Source organism: Mobula hypostoma (assembly GCF_963921235.1).
Source record: "Mobula hypostoma chromosome 24 unlocalized genomic scaffold, sMobHyp1.1 SUPER_24_unloc_1, whole genome shotgun sequence".
NCBI lineage: Eukaryota > Metazoa > Chordata > Chondrichthyes > Myliobatiformes > Myliobatidae > Mobula > Mobula hypostoma.
The window spans coordinates 319,861-337,076 of NW_026948155.1; the positions used below are offsets into that span (position 1 = coordinate 319,861).

A 17,216-nucleotide genomic window follows, 5' to 3' on the forward strand; every position below is an offset into this window, starting at 1 on the left:
ATTGTGGTTTGCACCAGCTTCAGTACATAATTAATAATGGGTTGCTTTGGAAAGAAATGAACACAAGTGCCCAGGAGTGGATACTAACCAACCAATGGACTGCTCTTACCAAAAGATTGGACTCTCTCCTGCCTCCAAAACTTTATAGTAATCCTTGTCTCCAGGCAGAATCTTGGTTAGACCAAAATCACCTATTTTTACACAGGTGCCACTTTTTACAAGGATGTTCCGAGTTGCCAGATCTCTGTGTACATATCGTTTAGAGCCAAGGTATTCCATTCCCTTTCAATAAGAACAGAAATTATTAGCACCAGGTTGTAGGCAGGAACATTCTTTTTCCAGCAGCGTCCTTAATGCTTTGGCTAAACCATGTCCAAGAGAAAATTTTCAATTTTTATCCAGTTATCAGTCTGAAGAATACCTCAGAAACTCTGAGATTCAACTGTTGTACACTGATTCAAAACCTAAAAATAAAACTCACAATAGTTAAAAATTCAGAGTTCAAAAAAACTGAACACTTCACATAAAGTCCCATTTCCACAATAATGGCAATGTGATTGGCAGGTTTGGGGACTGGGTAAGATCTCTATGATTTACTGTCAGAAATCATTCTTCGGAGAAATGGAGAACTTTTCAAACAAATGGAAGGCTTGATATTACCAAATTGTACTTGTCAGATGTACTTGTTTGATAGCAAGTTCTACATGTTAGATAACCATCAATGAGACAGGCTGCAATGGCTTGGGTAAGTAGCCAAGAATGTGTCCAGAGTTGGAAACAAGTGAAGTATCTCCAAATAACACAGCTTCAGACATTCATGGCAAGTGCTGCTACTTTAGGCTTTGTCAGTGTTCTAGTGTAAGATCAACAGTAACCAGTACGCAGCATTATCATTGACAATAAATATGTTGTTTTGCGGCAGTACTTCCACAGGTTTCCATGCTGGGACCCCTGAAGTTTGTGAAGAGGGCATGCTTGGATGGGGAGGGTCCTGCAATAAACAGCCAGGTAAATTGTTCTTCTTTCATAGACACGTCCACCTGTTCTTTAATACTCAGAGAAAGGAAAAGGAGCCTCTGTTTATATCCTCAGCTAAAAGGCTGTATCTGTGACAATGTTGCAGTCCTTCAGTACTGCACAGAGAATCATTTGAATGAAGCTGATTACAGCCTTGAAGTGAGGCTAGAGCCTATAACCTTCCTCTCAGAAGGGACAGTGCACTCTTGGAATAAGGGCAGACATCTGGGCTAATAGGGAGCTTTACATGGAGTTATGTGCAAACAGTTTATCTTATGTCAGTTTATATTTGTGTTTGGGGTTTGGTTAGGGTGATACAAGGAACATGTTGCCACTTTTCTGTTTACATGAGCACACATATGCCACTTGACGTTTGCAAAGAAATATGTTTCTCAGCTATGAAGCCACACACTACCTCTCTGCTCTGACATACAGTACCTTGCATATTTGTGAGGCATACAACAGGAGCCTCTTGTGATCCAGCATGTGCCTGTTCTTTTGCAGATAATCTCGTAGACTTCCATGTGGCAAGTACTCCATGATCAACCTCAAGTTCCTGCGCCCTGTGGAAATAAAACCAATATCTATTTTCTCAGTGGGTAAGTTAGACCATAAGGCCATAAGACACAGGAGCAGAATTATGCCATTCAGCCCATCCAGTCTGCTCCACCATTCCATCATGGCCGATCCCGGATCCTTTGATGCCCTGACTGCACAGGAAACAATCAACTTCCACCTTAAATATACCCACAGTCTGAGGCAGAGCAGTCCACAGATTTACTACTCTCTGCCTAAAAAAAGTAGGAGGGAGATTGAAAAACTGGCTAAGTGGTGATGTAACAACAACCTTGTACTCAATGTCAGCAAGACCAAGGAGCCGATTATTAGCCTCAGGAGAAGGAAACCAGTGGTCCATGAGCCAGTCTTCATCAGAGGTGGAGAGGGTCAGCAACGTTAAATTCCTCAGTGTTATCATTTTGGAGGACCTGCCCTGGACTTAGCATGCAAGTGCTATTATGAAGAAAGCACAGAAGTGCCTCTTCTTCCTTAGGAATTTGCAAAAATTCAGCATGACATCTAAAACTTTGACAAACTTCCATAGATGTGGAGAATATATTGACTGGATGCATCATAGCTTGGCATGCCCTTGAACAGAAAATCCAACAAAAATTAATGGATACAGCCCAGTACATCACGGTAAAGACTGACCACATTTACAGAAAGTGCTGTCACAGGAAAGCAAGACCCATCATTAGGGATCCCTCCCCACCCTCCCCCCAGAACCCAGGTTATGCTCTCTTCTTGATGCTACCATTAGGAAGGTAGTTCATGAGCTTCAGAACTCACACTACCAGGTTCAGGCACAGCTATTACCCCTCATCCATCAGGGTCTTGAACCAAAGGGGATAACCTCACTCAGCTTCACTTGTCCCATTATTGATATATTCCCACAACCTATGGACTCACTTTCAAGGATTCTTCATCTCATGTTCTCAATATTAATTCTTCAATTACTTATTATTACTATATCTTTCTTTTTGTACTTGCAGTTTGTTGCCTTTTGCACACTAATTGGACACCCAAGTTGGTACATTCTTTCATTGATTTATTATGGATTTATTGAGTATGTCTGCAAGAAATTGATAATACTTTTACTTTAACTTTGAACTGTCATTCCAAAGAGAAAAGCCCAATTCATTCTAACTATGAAAGAGTATCTGGAAAGAGAACCCAATCAATGTTTCAAGTCAATAACTTTCTCAGAACTCAGATATGAAAAGGTGACTTTGTTTCTCTTAACAAAAGTGTTATTTGGTTGATTGAGTTCTTTCAGTATTTTTGTTTCAGATTCCTGAGTCTGCAGTTTTACTAGTTTTCCACTATGTTCAATGTTAGTTCACTTCTACCCTTGACTAACACCAGAATCCTAACCAGTTACCTTTCAGCCCAAATGTCAATAAGTCTTTAGAAGAAAACTCAAGAAAATAGTCATCAATAGCTTTCTGAGAGAGAGAATTTGAAAAATTCACCCCTCTGAATGCCTCCTTGATTGTAAATCTCTAGCAGAATCCTAATGCAGGGCTTGATCTGAAACATGGACAATTTGTTTGCTCCCACCGTCCAGCCAGGGGAAGTGGACTGGCCAAGTGCTCAAGGAGATCACCTTTTGTTCTTCGAAACCTCACTAAAGTAGGTTTGTTCCCCATCTCTCTTCCTGAGCAGTTTTCTCATCACAGGATCAATCAAATGAACAAAGATCTCTGCTCTGTTACCCCAGTTGTCTCCTGCACATTGACTTCTTTATTAAAAGAAACAGTACACATGATGTCACCAAGTACTAAAGCAAAAGAACAGAAATAAGGACCATTTGGACCAATCACACTCACCGACACTGTAACAAATTCCTTTGTATTTGACAATATATTCATTATGGAGATTCTTGACCACTGCAATCTCCCGCTCAAAGTCTCGAAGGTGCTCTCTTGTGGTGTGTTGCAACTTTTTCACAGCCACCAGGTCCCCTGTGTTGTCTCCAAGGGGATCATAACGACACAGCTCCACACTGCCAAAATTTCCCTGAAATGAATCAAGCAGACAAATTGGAATAGATTGTCAATGTCTCTAGAATTACTCTAGAGTTTCATCTGCATCTTGGTGAAATTTCTTTTCAGCACCCTCTAATCCTGGACAAAATCTTACATTTTAATAAGGTCATATCTATTTTTTCCATACCCTAAGTGTTGGCCCCATATGTTCAACCTTTCATCATGCATCAACCCATCATTCCCAGTGATCAATCCAGGGGACCTTTACCATCCCAGTGCAAGTATATCCTTCCTTAGGTAAGACTGAAAGTGCTCCAGGTGCAGTCTCCCAGTGGCCACGCATCAAAGTGCCTCTGCTGTTATATTCCACACCCCTTGTGGTAAAGCTCAATACTCTATTGGTTTCTGTAATGTGCTGCATGTTGGCTTATTGTGATTCAGAGAACCAGGGAATGGTTGTATGAGGGAAGCTCAAAATTAAGGATCTGATTGATCATTTCCTCAACTTGCTCTGCACTTCCAATAGCTTATGTACATGTAGCTCTGCCCCCTCTGTTCTTGCATCCTACTCAGACAATATGTTTTATTCTGTTTGCCTCTCATTATTCCTGCCCTAATGCATCACTTCACATTTATCCACATTAAGGCCCAGTGTGCACACTTTGTTCTTTAAATAAATTAACTTGGAGCTTCAATGACATGGCAATGTCCTCAAATGCTTGAGCCCAAATCCCCAGTCAGAGATCTGAACCCATCGTTCAGCCTAACACCCCTAGTTAATCAATGAGATGGCTGCTGAATCCTCAGCAAAGCCAATGGCATCTTGGTAGGCACTGGATTCCAGACACAGATGGAAGCCAATATTATTGACCAGTATTGATCTGTGAATGAACTGATCATCTCATGTTGCTGTGGACATTACGTTGAAGGCTACATGTGAAAGATGAATCAGATCTCTGATATAACACAAGTTACACTGTCTGCCCTCTCGCACCTTCCCTACCATCCAGTTTATACCTTGCCCAACATGGAGATGAATTTAAGGTGCCTCTCTTCAAAGAAATTCGGATCCTCCTGTTTTCTCACAGCAAAACAGTGCCAGAAGTCATTTGTAACTGTGAGGTCACCGGGGGACAAGTCGCACAGTCTTTCGTAGTCTGTAAGAATACAGCAAAGATTGTGAAGTAAACAAGAGAAAATCTGCAGATACTGGAAATCTGAATAACACACACAAAATGCTGGAAGAACTCAGCAGGTCAAGCAGCATCTATAGAAAAGAGCACAGTCGACATTTCAGGCCGAGACCCTTCAGTGGATTGTGAAGTACAGGGGGTGACTGCAGCAAGGTTTTGTAGTTAGAAGGCTGAGCACAGCTCATTGGTCTGAAACACTAGTCCTACTTCATTCTTCACAATCACTCCCTGACCTGTTTAGAATTTCCACCATTTTTTGTTTATATTTCAAATTTTAATTATTTGAAGTGTTTCACTCAGGATTTATGGTATTGTCTGTGAATTGAATGCATCAAATACATTTGCATTGGCAGAGACAGCGTGCAACTCTGACATGACTAATAAAGAGAATCTTCAGAGATTCTGCAACTATATTAAGAGCAAAAGGGTAAGTAGACAACTTGGAGTATTGTGTACAGTTCTAGTTACTCTAGTGGTAGCAATGGAGAGAATGTAGAAGAGATACTCTCTGTAATGGAGCGGCTATGGAATGCTCTGCCATCGAGGAGATTGGAGCTGGGTTTATTTTTATTTGGAAATAGGAGACAATAAGACATAGCAACAGAATTAGGCCATTCAGCCCATCAAATCTATTCCACCATTCCATTATGGCTGAACCCGGATACCACTCAACCTCACACCTGCCTTCTTGCCATATCTTTCAATACCCTGACCGATCAGAAAGCGATCAACTTCCGCCTTAAATATACGCATGGACGGCCTCCACCGCAGTCTGTGGCAGAACATTCCGCAGATTTACTACGCTCTAGCTAAAAATATTTTTCCTTATCTCTGTTCTAAGCAGTCACCCCTCAGTTTGAGGCTGCGCCCAATAGTTCTGGATACCACCGCCACAGGAAACATCCGCTCCACATATACCCTATCTAGTCCTTTCAGCATTCAGTAGGTCTCAATGAGATCCCCCCACATTCTTCTATATTCCAGAGAGAACAGGCCCAAAGCTGGCAAATGCTCCTCATATGTTAACCCCTTTATTCTTCGAATCATTCTTTTGAACCTCCTCTGGACTCTCTCCAATGACAATACATCCTTTCCAAGATATGGGGCCCAAAACAGTTGACAATACTCCGAGCATAGCCTGACTAGTGTCTTATAAAGGCTCAGCATTATGTCCTTGCTAATGCGCAGGCGTGGGGAGTGTCAGAGGTGTCGGCTACAGCGGAAGGTAGGTGAAGCATCACCAAATATGGTGAGTTCATTCTCCTTGCCTGGGGGTTTCTGTTAAAAGCAGTAGCCAGTACACAGGAACGGGAAGTGTCAGAGGCATTGGTGACAGTGGAAGGCAGGTGGTGCACCACCAATACTGATGAGTTCTTTCTCCTTGTATGTGGGTTTTTCTTATTTTCAAACCATAGAAGAGAGATAGAGTCTAGTGGAGCAGCCATCATTGGGTGGGGGTTAGAGTCAGCTTGGGAACTTAGAAGCGTTGACTCGGGAGGCTTCAATGAGGAGAGGCTGAGGACAAAGAAACAGGTGAGAAGGGTAGGTTTTTCCTTTAGTTATTCTTGATTCAGTCTTGGTTGCCCATTGTACAGTGCAGGCAGGATGGCAGATATGGCAGTGGAATGCTCCTCCTGCAGGATGTGGAATTCATGGAACCTGATGGTTCCCCTGATGACTACACCTGCGGGAAGTGCAGCCAGCTTCAGCTCCTGGAAGAAAGCAGTGAAATCCTACTGGCTGTTGATGGAGTAGCAGCCCTTTTATAGGTGCTCCTACTCTTTTTAATTTACTGTTTCCAACTTGTTTTGAAAACCTACTTTTAAACGCAATATTACTTTATGATGAGTCATGCTAAAGCTACTAAAAAAGAAGAGGACCCTCCCGTAACTTTGGAATCTATTATGGTGATACTTCAGAAGCATAAAAATGAACTTTTAGAGGAGTTCCAGCAACTCAGTGTTGAATTTAAACGGATGGATGGAAAATTGGATTCTATTCAAAAAACTTTAAATGAACACGATAAACGGATAAGAGAGAACGAAAACACTTTGACGATGTTCGATGCGAAGATTGATGACCTGGAACAGATCTGTGATAAACAGTTAAAGGTTAATGAAACATTAAGACAGAAGATTATCAACTTAGAAAATAGAAACAGAAGAAATAATCTACGCATTCTGGGTTTTAAAGAGTCATTGGAAAGCAATCAGCCTTCGGAATTTTTTGCAAACCTTTTGGCTAAATTATTTCTGAATATTTTTAAATCTCCAACTAAAATAGACCAAGCTCACAGACTGCCTGTACCAAGATCTCCTCCGGAAGGACAACCCCACTCAGTGATAACTTGTCTTCACGACTTTCAAACAAAGGAACTTTTAATTCATGAATCTCGTTGGAAAGGTATGATGGATTATGAAGACCAGAAGTTCAGAATTGTGGAAGATTTTTCACCCGAGGTGTTGTAGGAACGCTTCAAGTTTTAAAAAGTCATATCTGAGCTGTATAATAAAGGTTTTAAACCCTCTCTTCGATACCCGCTCACAGATGCTTTCGTTCGACTGAAAAGGTGCAGGATTTCTTGAGTGCCGAATCAATTTCAGAAGTTCAATTGTTCAATAACTCTTTACGCAAATTTATGTTGCGTCTGCCTGCTGGATCTTTTTTTTTAGAATCAGCAGCCTAACTGTTCATCACTTTCTTTTATGAACAATTGTTTTTTTTTTACTTTTGGTATACCTTCGTATCTATTTTTTTGTACTTTTATTTCCTTGTTTAAAAAATTAAGGATTTAATATTAGTAAGTTTTCTTTGAGTTAATGCTTTCTAAGTTAATATGTTTTGAACTTTCATATTTATTTCTAATATTTTTATACTAAATTTTTTGTGAGGTTTTTAAAATATGTTTAATTTTGCTCTTTTTTTGTTGTGTCTTGTTGGAACACAGTTTTGCCTTGAAATTTTTTTTTGGGAGATCAGCCAGTGGATTGTTTGGGGAGGGAATGGTAGGTTTAGCTGTCAACTGCCCTTTGGTCGATTTTCTCTCTTTGGGTGGGGGAGGGGGGTGGTTTTCTTTTTTCTGTCAGCTGTTTGGCTCTCTTAGCTTCATTTGTTACTTGGTTACTTTTTCTTTAAAGCTCATTGTTTGGATTTAATATATATTCCAGCAGTTTTTGTTCAAACATCTCCTCTAAGCAATATTTAAAATAGACCATATTTTTAATTTACTTAGTTTTAATGTGATAGGATTAAACCATCCTGTGAAATGTAATAAGATATTTAATTATATTAAGAAATTGAATGTCTCAATTTTTTTTTACAAGAAACACGTTCATAAATGTGATAGTTTACATTTTTTCAGCCTTTGGAAGGGTTTATCTTTCCATTCCTCCTTTCAGGCTAAGGCAAGAGGAGTTTCGATTCTTATAGATAATTCAGTTTCTTTCGTTCAACATAATGTAGTGTCTGATACACAATGGGCATTTTGTTATAGTCTCAGGGAAATTAGATAATAAATTAATGGTGTTTGCTAATTTGTAGGCCCCGAATATAGATGATCCAGGCTTTTTTGAACATTTTTTTTCGCTTTTACAAGATTTAAGTTTATATTCTTTGGTTTTAAGAGGAGACTTCAACTGTTGTTTCAATCCTGTTTTAGATCATTCTTCTTCTAAACAATTAACTTGTAGTAGATCTGTCTCCTTTATCCAATCTTTTCTAATGAAATGTGATATTGTTGATGTTTGGCGTTTTTTTTATATCCAGCAGATAAAGAGTACTCATTTTTTTCTCATGTTCATCATACGTATTCCAGGATTGATTTTTTTTTTTGTTGATAGCCAATTGATTTCATTAGTTCGATCCTGTGAATATAAAGAAATTGCTGTTTCAGATCATGCTCCTATGTTTTTATCTTTAAATCTTCTGGGTATCTCCCAAATAAACAGATTTTGGTGTTTTAATCCAACTTTGTTTTCAGATAAAGATTTTTTAATATTTTTGGAGAGACAAATTATTCTTTTTTTTTAAGAGAATACGCTAGAAGAGACTGCTAGTCTTATTTTCTGGGATGCTTTTAAGGCTTATATTAGAGGTCAAATTATTTCTTTTACCACAAGGGTTAAGTAAAAAGCTAATAAGGAGAGAATTGAATTAGCCAATCAGCTGAAACATTCAGACCAAAAATATGCTTTGGCTCCAGATCTTGTTTTATATAAAAGATGTGTTGAGGAAATTGCAGAGGTTGTTCATCCTTTGTACTCGGAGAAGACTCCGGGTCCTGATGGATTTTCTGGAGAGTTTTAAGGCTTTTTCCTCTTTGCTTATACCTTGTTTATATTCAGTCCTTTCCGATTCTCTTAAATTAGGTAAGTTACCACAGTCTTTTTATGAAGCCTCTATTTCGCTTATTCTTAAAAAGAATAAGGACTCAATTGAATGCGTTTCTTATTGACTTATTTCCTTACTTAATGTTGATACTAAAATTTTATCTAAACTTTTGACTCATAGGATTGAAAATATTTTGCCATCTATTATCTCTGATGATCAGACTGGATTTATCAAAAATCGATACTCCCACTTTAATATTCGTCATTTATTGAATGTTATTTATTCTCCTTCTAAACAGATTTCGGAATGTGTGATATCCTTAGATGCTGAGAAAGTCTTTTATCAGGTTGAATGGAATTATTTATTTAAAACTTTAGAAAAATTTAACTTTGGGTCCTATTTTATTCAATGAATTAAATTAATTTATTTATCTCCCTCCGCTCAGGTTCTTACTAACTTTCAGTAGTCTAACCATTTAAACTTTATCGTGGAACTAGACAAGGTTGTCCTTTGAGTCCTTTGCTTTTTGATTTGGTCTTGGAACCTTTAGCTATTGCTTTCTGGGAATCTAATGATATCATTGGTATTTTAAGGAGGGGTATTACCCACAAAATTTTGCTTTATGCTGATGACCTTTTGCTCTTCATTTCTAATGTGGAGTCTTCTTTACATTCTCTATGTGTATAAAGAGAAGAGAAGATGGTGGCGCGACGCAGCTCACAGCGGCCACTACAGTGGTGATGTCTATTATTTGTTAAGTAGAGTGCCGTGCACAATCTTGATTTGGTGGAGACGGACGTGAGAGCACGGAGGAACATCTGGTGAAACTTCTGAAATGCCTGCTTCGATTCTGCTACTACTGTGTGGTCCAGAATCTCCCGAGGAGAAGGGCCCCGAGTCCTCGGCTTTGCTTGTTGCTCAGCAGCAGGGGTGGGGTCAAAGCGCTCGGCAGAAGATGGTGCTTGGAGAGGCTGTGACAGAGGGGCTGGTCGGAGGCTCGAAGTTTTCGGATGGACTCAGAGTCCGCTGCGGTCGGGTGCTTCCAATGGGTCTACATCGGTGAGTTGACAGCGCTTGGAGGTTCATGGCGAGGAGGGTTCCTCCCTTCTGCCGCCTGCGTGAGATGATGAGTTTATCAGGACTTTGAAACTTTTTTTTCACCGTGCCCCTGGTCTGCTCTTTATCAAATCATGGTAAATCAAGTTTTTATATTTATTTCAGGCCATACCTGTTTTTAATCCTAAATCCTTTTTTTTTGGATTCTTTGGATTCTCTTCCATCTTTTTATATATGGAAAAATAAAATTTCTCGATTAAGTAAAGTTCATCTTCAAAAAGCTAAAAAGAATGGAGGTTTAGCCTTACCCAATTTTAGGTTTTATTACTGGGCAGTCAATATACAGAATCTTATGTTTTGGTTATATTATATTAATTGAGCGGACTGTCCGGTCTGGGTTTCTTTAGAATCTAGCTCTGTTAATAAATTCTCTATCATTTCTCTTCTCAGATCCTCAATTCCTTTATCTTTAAGTAATCTAACTGATAATTTTGTAGTTAACCACACTTTGAGGATTTGGGTACCATTTAGAAATTATTTTGGTTTATTGAGTTTTTCACTTTCCAGTCCCATTTTTTCTAACTATTTTTTTAAACCTTCAATGTCTGATGTAGTTTTTAAAGAGTGGAAAAGACTGGGTATTAAATGTTTTCATGATTTGTTTGTTGGAGATGCTCTGTCTTCATTCTAAAGGGATTGGACAGGCTAGATGCAGGAAAATTGTTTCCGATGTTTGGGAAGTCCAGAACGAGGGGTCACAGTCTAAGGATAAAGGGGAAGCCTTTTAGGACTGAGATGAGGAAAAACTTCTTCACACAGAGAGTGGTGAATCTGTGGAATTCTCTGCCACAGGAAACAGTTGAGGCCAGTTCATTGGCTATATTTAAGGGGGAGTTAGATATGGCCCTTGTGGCTAAAGGGATCGGGGGTATGGAGGGAAGGCTGGTACAGGGTTCTGAGTTGGATGATCAGCCATGATCATACTGAATAGCAGTGCAGGCTCAAAGGGCCAAATGGCCTACTCCTGCACCTATTTTCTATGTTTCATTTGAACAACTGTCAGTTAAGTATAGCCTACTGAGAACTCACTTTTTTCAATATTTACAAATTAGAGACTTTTAGCGTTCTCAAGTACATACATTTCCTAAAAGTCCAGATAAAAATTTACTTCATCTAATTTTTAATCTGAAACCCTTCCATAATGCATCTATATCTAATATTTATGGTATGTTGTTGGGAATGAGAAATATTCCTTTAGATAAAATTTAAAATCTTTGGGAACAAGTTTTACAGATTTCAATTTTTGAGGACACTTGGAATGAAATTTTTAAATTGGTTAACAGCTCATCGTTATGTGCCCGTCATTCCCTTCTTCAATTTAAAGTGGTTCATATGGCCCACATGTCTAAAGATAAGCTGTCTCGTTTTTATTCAGATACATCTCCCTTTTGTGATAGATGTAATAATGGAGAAGCTTCACTAATCTATATGTTTTGGACGTCTGAGTTTCAAAAAATATTGGAAGGAGGTATTTGAAACTTTTTTGGTGCTTTTTAAAGTAAATTTTAAACCTAATCCTTTGACTGCCTTATTTGGTATTGTTGGAGGAAATGATATTATTTTGGAGACACATGATCTGCATATTCTGGCCTTTATTTCTCTTATAGCCAGGAGGGCATTGTTGTTTAAATGGAAGGATGCCACTCTGCCTGCTCGTACTCATTGGTTACATGATGTTGTGTCTTGCTTAAATTCAGAGAAGATTCGCTGTTCAATTTCTGAACCTAGACAGGACTTTTTAACATAGTGGAGACCTTTTTTGAATTATTTTCAAAAGCTTTGATTTGCTATCAAGCACAGATGTTGGCAAATAATATGTTTTACTAGCAACACACAACAAAGTTGCTGGTGAACACAGCAGGCCAGGCAGCATCTATAGGAAGAGGTACAGTTGACGTTTCGGGCCGAGACCCTTCGTCCTGTGTGTTGCTTGAAATACCAGCATCTGCAGATTTCCTTGTGTATATGTATTACTATATGTTAAGAATTTCTTCCTTTTCATTTTTTTTAACCTAACAGCTTTTTTTTCTGGTAGTGGGTTTAGGCTTTTTGTATAATAAAATATCTCTTTTCAATATTACATTTAAATTTAAATTTATATTTATATGAATATGGGGTAATTATAGTTTATCTGTGATTTCAATATATTGTAATAGATATACATTATATATCCTACTGTACTCTGTATTCTTTTATGTAAGAAGTTAATAAAAATATTGAAAAGAAAGAAAGAAAGCCGTAAGGAGCTGGAGCTGTTTGCACAACAGATCATCCGGGAGGCAGAGCAATTGATAGATAAGACTTTTGAGCAGGTGGTTACACCCAGAGTGCAGAATTCAGGGAGTAGACGGGTGAACACAGAGAGGTAAAGGGAGAAAGAAGTCAGTATAGGGTCCCCCGGGGCCATTCCTTTGACCAACAGGTATACCCCTTTGGATACTGCTGAGGGGGGTGACCTATCTGGGCAAGGCAGCAGCAACTAGACCAATAGCACTGTGGTTGGCTGTGAGCCTCAGAAGGGTGGGGTGAAGTCAGGCGGAGCAATGGTCATAGGGGACTCGATAGTTAAGGGGACAGATAGGAGATTCTGCGGCAGCAAAAGAGATGCCAGGATCGAGTGTTGCCTCCTGGGTGCTAGGGTCCAGGATGTCTCTGAACAATTGCAAAATATTCTTGAAGGGGAGGGTGAGCACCCAGAGGTCATGGCACATGTTGGTAACAATGACATAGTAGGAGAGGGATAAAGGTCCTGCAGAGTAAATTTATGGAGCTAGGAAGGAGGCTGAAGGGCAGGAACTCCTAGGTGGTCATCTCCAGATTACTCCCAGTGCCACGAGGTAAGGAAGGTAGCGCAGATGAATGAGTGGCTGAGGAGATGGTGCAGGAGGCAGGGTTTCAAGTTCTTGGACCATTGGAACCTTTTCTGGGGAAGGGTTGACCTGTACAAGTGGGACAGGTTGCATTTGAACTGAAAGTGGACCAATATCCTGGGAGGGAGGTTTGCTGATGCTATTGGGGAGGGTTTAAACTAGATTTGCGGGGGGATAGGAACTGAAGTGAAGAGGCAGGGGATGGGGCAATTGGCACATAAGTAGAGACAGCTTGTAGGGAGTTTGTGAGGAAGGGCAGGTAGATATGATGGAGCAAAGATGCACCCAGCCAGATGGTTTAAGGTGTGTCTATTTTCATGCAAGGAGCATCATAAACAAGGCAGATGAACTTAGAGCATGGATCAATACATGGAACTATGATGTTGTAGCCATTACAGAGGCTTGGATGTCTCAGCGATAAGAAAGGGTGCTGACTGTGCTGGGCTTTAGATGTTTCAAAACGGACGCAGAGGGAGGCAAAAGAGGTGGGAGCATGGCATTGCTAATCAGGGATAGTATCACGGCTGCAGAAAAGGAGGAAGTCATGCAGGGATTGTCTACTGAGTCAGTGTGGGTGGAACTCAGAAACAGGAAGGAGGCAATAACTCTACTGGGTACTTTTTATAGACCCCCCCCCCAGAGACATGGAGGAACAGATAGGAAGAAAAATTCTGGAATGGTGCAATAATAATAGGGTTATCATTGTGGGAGATTTAACTTTCCTAATATTGATTGGCATCTCCTTAGATAAGAGGTTTAGATGGGGTGTAGTTTATTGGGAGTGGTCAGGAAGGTTTCCTGACATAATATGCAGATAAGCCAACTAGAGGAGAAACTGTACTTGATCTGGTATTGGGAAATGAACCTGGTCGGGAGTCAGATCTCTCAGGGGGAGAGCATTTTAGAGGTAGTGATCACAACTCTATTTCCTTCACCATAGCACTGGAGAGGGATAGGAGCAGATAATTTGGGAAAACATTTAATTGGGGTAGTGGGAAATATGATGCCATTAGGCAGAAACTTCGGACCATAAATTGGGAGCAGATGTTCTCAGGAAAATGTGGGACATAAATGTGGCAAATGTTCAGAAACATTTTTGTGGTGTTCTGCATAGGTATGTTCTATTCAGACAAGGAAAGGATGGTAGGGTAAAAGAACCATGGTGTACAAAGGATGTGGAAAATCTAGATTAGAAGAAAAGAAAAGCTTACAAAAGGTTTAAGAAACTAGGTACTGTTCATACTGAATGGCGGTGCAGGCTCAAAGGGCCGAATGGCCTACTTCTGCACCTATTTTCTATGTTTCTATGCTTCTATGTTAGAACTCTAGAAAATTACAACATTGCTGGGAAGGAACTTAAGAATGAAATTAGGAGAGCCTGAAAGGGCCACGAGAAGGCTTTGGTGAGCAGGATTAAGGCATTCTACAAGTATGTGAAGAGCAAGAGGATGAACCGTGTGAGAATAGGACAAATCAGGTGTGATTGAAACTCTTGAGCATATCAACAAAAACAAAGAGGATGTGCTGGAGCTTTTGAAAAGCATTGTTAGATAAGTTGCTGGGTCTGGACAAGATATACCCCAGGCTACTGTGGGAAGCGAGGGAGGAGATTGTTGAGCATCTGACGATAATCTTTGCATCATCAATAGGTTACGGGAGAAGCACCAGAGAATTACAGGGTTGCAAATGTTCCCTTGTTCAAGAAAGGGAGTAGAGGTAACCCAGGAAATTATAGACTAGTGAGTTTTACTACAGTAGTGGGCAGGTTGTTGGAGAAAATCATGAGGGGCAGAATTTATGAACATTTGGAGAGACATAATCTGATTAGGGATAGTTAGCATGGCTTTGTCAAGGGCAGATTGTGCCTTACAAGCCTGATTGAATTCTTTGAGGATGTAACAAAACAACAGGTACAGCGGTGGATGTAGTGTATATGGATTTCAGTAAGGCATTGCTGAGGTTCCCCATGCAAGTCTCATTCAGAAGGTAGGGGGCATGGGATCCGAGGAGATCTTGATTTGTGGATCCAGAATTGGTTTGCACACAGAAGACAAGGGGTGGTTGCAGTTGGTTCATATTCTGCATGGAGGTCAGTGACCAGTGGTGCTGTGCAGAGATCTGTTCTGGGAGCCCCCCCCCCCCACTTTGTGATTTTTATAAATGACCTGGATGAGGAAGTAGAAGGGTGGGTTAGTAAGTTTGCTGGTGACACAAAAGTTAGGGGTGTTGTGGATAGGCAGGAGGGTTGTCAGAGGTTACAGCAGGACATCAATAGGATGCAGAACTGGGCTGAGAAGTGGCACAGGAATTTCAACCCAGATAAGTGTGAAGTGGTTCATTTTGGAAGGTCCATTTTGAAGACGGAATATAATATAAATGGTAAGACTCTTGGCAGTGTGGAGGATCTGAGACACCTTGGGGTCCGTGTCCATAGGATATTCAAAGCTGCTGTGCAGGTTGACAGTGTTGATAAGAAGGCGTAAGGTGCACTGGCCCATCAACCATGGGATTGAGTTCAAGAGCCAAGAGATAAAGTTGCAGCTGTGTAGGACCCTGGTCAGATCCCACTTGCAGCAATGTGTTCAGTTCTGGTCACCTCACTACAGGAAGGATGTGGGTACTATAGAGAGGGTGCAGAGGAGATTTACAAGGATGTTGTCTGGATTGGAGAGTGTGCCTTATGAGAATAGGTTGAGTGAACTTGGCTTTTTCTCCTTGGAGGATGACAGGTGACCTGATAGAGGTGTATAAGATGATGAGAGGCATTGATCGAGTGGACAGTCAGAGGCTTTTTCCCCAGGGCTGAAATGGCTAACATGAAGGGGCACAGTTTTAAGGTGCTTGGAAGTAGGTACAGAGTGGGGGTGTCAGAGGTAATTTTCTTACACAGAGTATTGTGGGTGCATGGCATGTACTGCCTGTGACAGTGGTAGAGGCAGATACAATAGAGTCTTTTAAGAGATTCTCAACTGTCGGGAAATTCTAGGCAGTTTCTAGAGTAGGTTATATGGTCGCCACAGCTTTGTGGGCCATAGGGCCTGTCATGTGCTGTAGATTTTATGTTCTATTTTCTATTCCCCGTGAAATAAATGCCAATATTGCAAATGCTTTCGTTCACCAAAAACTCAACCTCTAAATTAACTTTCTGTTAGTCTTGCACAAGGACTCCCAAGGTCTTCTGTACTTCTGATGTTTGAATCTTCTCCTCATTTAGATAATAATCCATACTTTTGTTCCTTTTACCAAAATGCATTATCATACTTTTCCCAACACCATATTCCAACTGCCACTTTGTTGCCCATTCTTCCAATTTGTCCAAGTCCTGTTGCCATCCTCCCGGGCGGGAGAAGATGGCAACGCAACGTGCGCAGCTCTCCGGTGAAAGGATATCGTATTTCTAAGTAGGATATCGTGCACAATTCTGATTTGATGGAGACAGACGTGAGAAGTAAAGGAATATCTGGAGAAATTTCTGAAATGCCTGGTTCGCTGCGGTTGCTAATGTGCGATCAAGAATCTCCAGAGGGAAGGCCCCAAAATCCCCGGCTTTGCCTGCTGCTGGCATCCGAGGCTGGGGTCGAAGTGCTTGGCAGAGATGGTGCTTGATATCGGAAGGCTGATCGGAGCTCAAAGCTTTGGGACGACTCAGAGTCAGACTGTGGTCGGGCATGGCAGGGAGCGTTCTCTTCCTTCTCCCGTCTGCGTGAGATGTCAGACTATCGAGAGACTTTGAACTTTTTTTACTGTGCCCATGGCGTGTTCTTCATCAAGTTATGGTATTGTTGCACTGTTGTAAATATATGCTATAATTATGTGGTTTTTTGTTAGTTTTTCAGTCTTGGTCTGTCCTGTGTTTTCACACCGGAGGAATATTGTATCATTTCTTAATGCATGCATTACTAAATGACAATAAAAGAGGACTGTGTGTCCTCATAATCTAATCGCATTGTTTCCTCAGCACTACCTACCCCCTCCACCTATCTTTGTATCATCTGCAAACTTTGCCACAAAGCCAACAATTCCATTATCTAAATCACTGACAAAGTGAAAAGAAGCGGTCCCAATACAGAACCTTGAGGAACACCAACTGGCAGCCAACCAGTAAAAGCCCTTTTTATTTCCACTCGTTGCCTCCTGCTTGTAGC

At 40.6% G+C, this 17,216-nt stretch overlaps 1 protein-coding gene across 1 annotated transcript in view; it reads right to left on the reverse strand.

Annotated features, from left to right (window-relative positions):
* LOC134341307 (tyrosine-protein kinase JAK2-like) overlaps window positions 1-17,216 on the reverse strand; it is a gene marked incomplete at its 5' end in the record, with an annotated part of 117,416 nt that overhangs the window by 30,182 nt on the left and 70,018 nt on the right. The window contains 4 exons of the mRNA XM_063039185.1: window positions 110-282; window positions 1,456-1,580; window positions 3,405-3,594; window positions 4,581-4,720. Coding sequence (XP_062895255.1) covers window positions 110-282; window positions 1,456-1,580; window positions 3,405-3,594; window positions 4,581-4,720 — 628 coding nt within the window. The remainder of the gene's footprint in view (window positions 1-109; window positions 283-1,455; window positions 1,581-3,404; window positions 3,595-4,580; window positions 4,721-17,216) is intronic.